The 5,046-nt window shown below is 48.8% G+C and overlaps 1 protein-coding gene across 1 annotated transcript in view; it reads right to left on the reverse strand.

Moving 5' to 3' along the window:
• USHBP1 (Usher syndrome 1C binding protein 1) overlaps positions 1 to 5,046 on the reverse strand; it is a gene marked incomplete at its 3' end in the record, with an annotated part of 45,672 nt that overhangs the window by 12,811 nt on the left and 27,815 nt on the right. The window contains exons 11-12 of the mRNA XM_015406815.1: positions 4,061 to 4,273; positions 749 to 870 (exon numbers count right to left, since the gene is read on the reverse strand). Coding sequence (XP_015262301.1) covers positions 749 to 870; positions 4,061 to 4,273 — 335 coding nt within the window. The remainder of the gene's footprint in view (positions 1 to 748; positions 871 to 4,060; positions 4,274 to 5,046) is intronic.

Raw genomic sequence — 5,046 nt, forward strand, 5'->3', positions numbered from 1 at the left:
TCTCTCTCTCTCTCTCTCTCTCTCTCTCTCTCTCTCTCTCCAGTGAAAACAACCAAGTGTCTCTGGGAAACACAGAATCCAATGGCACCTTTAAGACCAACAAAGTTTTTCCCCAAGGCGTGAGCTTTCCATGTGCACGCACACTTTGTCAGACGGAACACAGATATCTCCCTCGCTTGCATCACGCTGCGGTAAATCTGTTAGGCTTTAGGGTACCACAAGACTCCCTGTCAGTTTGGTCACCACCGATTCACACGGGCGGCCCTGTGACGGCCCAGGGACACAGATAAGTCCCGGCACCCCTAGCTGAGTCAGACCCCAGGAATACTGTCTCCTCTGGGCAGCAGTGGGTCTCCAGGGTCTCAGGCAGAGAGAGGTCTTTCCTGAATCCTGCTACCTAAAGTCCTTGAGCTGGAGATGGGTAGGGATTGGGCACAGGACCTTTTGCATCCAAATCACTGTTGAACATAGAACAGTGTTGCTGTGGATTTTTGCTGCATTAGTATGGAAATACTAGGGACTGAACATGGGACCTTCAGGGTGCCAAGCGGGTACTCTGCCCACTGAGTAACAGCTCCCACCAAAGCCCTTCTTCTTCCTGGCTGGTTAGGATACATGCTTTAAAAGGAACAAAGATGTGATCTGATCCAGTCTGGAAGTGGGCGGATGAACAAGGGTGGGGCGCTGGCAAAGGCAATCGGAGAGGGGCACAGCGCCCGCTTCAGGTCAGGGAAGGGATTGCACTTACCGAGCCAAAGTCTCACGAAGTTCCGTCATCTGTGCCTCGCGGTCTGTAGCTGGCTGCTTCCCACCAGCATCCTGAGCTAGACGGAAATGGGTTCCTTTGGAGGTACACACGGGAATGTAGCCCTAAGCATTGTGGTAGAGGGGGAAAATGCAAAACAGATGCTCACTAGCTAAGAAATGGCAACAATTAATTCACTCCTGGGCATCAGTAGCAACAGAATCTGGGGCTAGATGACATGCGGCCTGATCCAGCAGGGCTCTGCTTAGTTTTTTAACAGCTATGTTTCGAGCACCGAAGAATAGATTCTTTTGAACTATGGTGCTGGAGAAGACTCTTGAGAGTCCCTTGGACTGCAAGAAGATCAAATCAGTCAATCCTAAAAGAAATCAACCCTGACTGTTCCCTGGAAGGCCAGATGATGAAACTGAAGCTCAAATACTTTGGCCGCCCAATGAGAAGGGAGCCCTCACTGGAGAAGACCCTGATGCTGGGAAAGACTGAAGGTCAAAGAAGACGGGGACGGCAAAGGATGAGATTGTTAGACAGTGTCATCGATGCAAGGAAGATGAAATTGAGCAAACTTCAGAGGACTGCGGAAAACAGGAGGGCCTGGCGAGATCTTGTCCATGGGGTCGCAAAGAGTCGGACTCGACTGTGCGACTGAACAACAACAAATGTTTGAAATGGCAAGGAGCCATCTGTTGGAAGCTTGAGTTCTCTGGATTGTGGCAAATACGAGACTTCTTTGTCATGGAGGCCTTAGGAATCCTCTGTTTGGTTTGATGCTCTGATTTCCAGGTTACGTAAACCACAGCTTTCCATTTCTCCTGTTTGTTTGCACCTCATCTGCTCCTGACTTTAGCAAGCGGCATGCATGTATACATTGATAAAACATTACAAGGAAGAAAGCTGGGTAAAGCAGTAACTACCATACAGATTCTTTGGGTGTAGTGTTTAAAGGTAAAGGTAAAGGTTTCTCTTGCTCGAAAGCCAGTCGAATCTGACTCTAGGGTGCGGTGCTCATCTCTGTTTCCAAGCTGAAGAGCCAGCGCTGTCCGAAGACGTTTCCGTGGTCATGTGGCCGGCATGACTGGACACCAAGGCGCACGGAACGCTGTTACCTTCCCACCAAAGCAGTACCTATTTATCTACTTGCAATTTCTTTCTTTCAAACTGCTAGGTTGGCAGGAGCTGGAACTAGAGACGGGAGCTCACTCCGTCATGCAGCACACTCGGGTCTCGAACTGCTGAACTACCGACCTTCCAGTCTGCAGTTAAGCGTCTTAAGCACTGAGCCACCGCAGCCCCTATATAGTATGTAACCCATCCGTTAAAACACTGCACAAAACAAATGCAGTCATAAGTATGATAGCATTGAGTGTGCTTTGCTGTAACGTTTTTCTTAATGTGCATGGAGAATACAGATGGGGGGGAAGGAGGCAAAGGAATTAAAAGGACCACCCCCCTTTGCATGAGGTCAGTCCCGCCTTTCTGTCCCAGGCCACAGAGAGGTTAGGACGGTGATAGCCGATTTCCAAGGCTCTTTTAGTGGTGGCTCCAATCCTTTGGGGCCCTGACCCAGATAGCCCAGACTAGCCCGATCTCATCAGTTCTCAGAAGCTAAGCAGGGTTGACTCTGGCTAGAATTTGGATGGAAGACCTCCAAGGAATACCAGGGTTGTGATGCCGAAGCAGGCAATGGCAAACTATCTCTGGACGTCTCTCGCCTTGAAAACCCTCCGGGGTCGCCATAAGTCGGGGGTGACTTGACAGCCGCTTCCACCAGCACCAGTTCTTTCTCAATTAACATTTTATTAAGCATCAACAAACAAGCAACATACATACATTGTGTTTGAATAGATTAGTATACTTACAATTCGTCATATAAAACAAAACCCATTACAACGTACTAGATCACTGGGTAGGTAAACGGTACTCAGACTATCTGACCTATATTGAGTTATATCTGTGTAATCCCATAGGTAAAGGTAAAGGTTCCCTTGCTCGAAAGCGAGTCAAATCCGATTCTAGGGTTGTGGTGCTCATCTCCGTTTCCAAAGCCGAAGAGCCAGCGCTGTCCGAAGACGTTTCTGTGGTCATGTGGCCAGCATGACTAAACACCAAGGCGCACGGAACGCTGTTACCTTCCCATCGAAGCTGTGGAGGAGAGGATGCTGTAATGCTTGCCACTGATTATCGCTTGGGAACTGCACCTGTGTTTTGTCTGATGTTCTGCCTGGTTCTCATGGACTGGGCGCGCAACCGTTTCTTTAGCCCGCCAGCGGGAATGTTATTCATTGGATCTGTGTCTGTTTGAATTTCCTTTATTATGCTTGCCCTACCTGTGTATCCCCAGTTCTAACAAAGAACGTGTTTGAGTGTCTTTCCAACGCTTTGAAATAAATTTTGCTTTTCTTGAAAACGTGGATTTATTCTCAATGCTTGGGGATCCAACAGATTGTAGGTGGTTGTGAAGATTTCCAGGCTAAGGCAATAGTATTTCTTGCTGTGTATATTAATATAGATAAACCTTCTCTAAGAGTGTATGAGCATGTCAAATGTTTTCAGTTTGTAGAACTGTGCTTAGAAGAGCTTTTGTATGGCTTTCAGTATTCATCATCATGATCAGGGGTCATTTCCTGGAGGAGCGCACAGGAGCGGAGCTCCGACAGTAAAGAGCCCAGGGGGCGGGCACATGCAACAAGCCCCACCCCCTGCTCCCATCAGCCCCGGGCCACGAGGAGCAAGAAGCAGCCAGGTAAGTTGCAGAGCCCCTCCCCCCCCGATAGCAATCCAAAACAGTCCAGTGGCACCTTTAAGGCCAAGGTTTATTCAGGTAAAAGCTCTCCCTCCTCTGTGAGGGCAGATCTGCGTGTCCCCCCCATAGCTAGCAATCCAAAACAGTCCAGTGGAGCCTGAGCGGTGGGTGTTGCCTTCTGACACCCTTCCGGTGATGTCAGGGGGTGTGGCACATGCAAATAAGTTATGCTAATGAGTTGGACTAATGAGCTCCTGCACCTCTTTTTCTACGAAAGGACCCCTGCCCATCCCTAATGAGCAGAGTTGGTTTGCTATTGCCTTCCCTGGTATCAACCCTGCTTAGCTTCCAAGCTGTGATGAGAGGGGACCGGTCTGGGCTATCAGGACTGCTACCCGTTCCCACCTACTATAAAATAATCTAGAGGAAAACGGAGGACCTCCCTTGAGAAACAGTGAATATTTTGGGAATGCAAACATTAAATTTCATTCGCCTCATAGAGCTGGTCCCTTTCTCGTGTCCCTGAAAGGAACGGACACTTCCCGGATCCTTACCCTGAGGTCGCTGTCTTCATCACTGCTGCTGCTGCTGCTGCTATCGGAAGATCCAGACTGTTGTCCCCGGCTCTTCTCGCAGTCCTCTTGCAGGATCCGGATGATCAACAAGCAAGCGGCCTCTTGGGCCTTCAGGGTGTATGTCCGGAGCTCCAGGCCTTGCTTCTCCTTCCCCATTAAATGCAGCTGGATATTTAAGTCAGCCAAAGCTTCCTAAGATGCAATTGCCAGCAAAAATGGATGAGCGATCGAGTTCCGATCAATCAGTCTCAAGGTTAATTAGTCAGTCAATGAATTCATCACATAAACTGTGTGAACCGGTGTTTGACTAAAATCACTTTTTGAAAGAAGATGCAGGGGGAGAGTCCTCTAGGACTGATCTGTGCATTACGACATCCCCGTATCCCTTGGGCCCCCATCAATAGATGCGTAGTGGGAGTTCTTTGCTCAGAACTTGATTTGCAGCCCAAATGGGGCTTCCGCTTGCTAGGGAATTAAGTTCCGAGCACAGAATTCACTGAGCACGCCTGTCATTAGGACCTGAGTGGATACGAGGACTTTATTGGAACACCATGAAGAAAGGTTAAAATGCTCGGGGCTCTTTAGCTTGGAGAAACGATAGCTGAGGGGTGACATGATCGAGGTTTACAAGATGATGCATGGGACAGAGCAGGTAGAGAAAGAAGTACTTTTCTCCCTTTCTCACAATACAAGAACTCGTGGGCACTCCATGAAATTGCCGAACAGGTTAGAACAGATAAAAGGAAGTATTTCTTCACCGAAAGAGTGATTAACGCATGGAATTCACGGCCACAGGAGGTGGCGGCGGCTACAACCATGGACATCTTCAAGAGGGAATTAGATAAACATATGAAGCAGAGGTCCATCGGTGGTTATTAGCCACAAGGTACAGATAGGAACTCTCAGTCTGGGGCGAGTGATGCTCTGTATTCTTGGTGTTTGGGGGGGGGGCAACAGGGGGAGGG

This window comes from Gekko japonicus, unplaced genomic scaffold (assembly GCF_001447785.1).
Source record: "Gekko japonicus isolate JY-2015 unplaced genomic scaffold, Gekko_japonicus_V1.1 scaffold2000, whole genome shotgun sequence".
In the NCBI taxonomy this organism is placed as follows: domain Eukaryota; kingdom Metazoa; phylum Chordata; class Lepidosauria; order Squamata; family Gekkonidae; genus Gekko; species Gekko japonicus.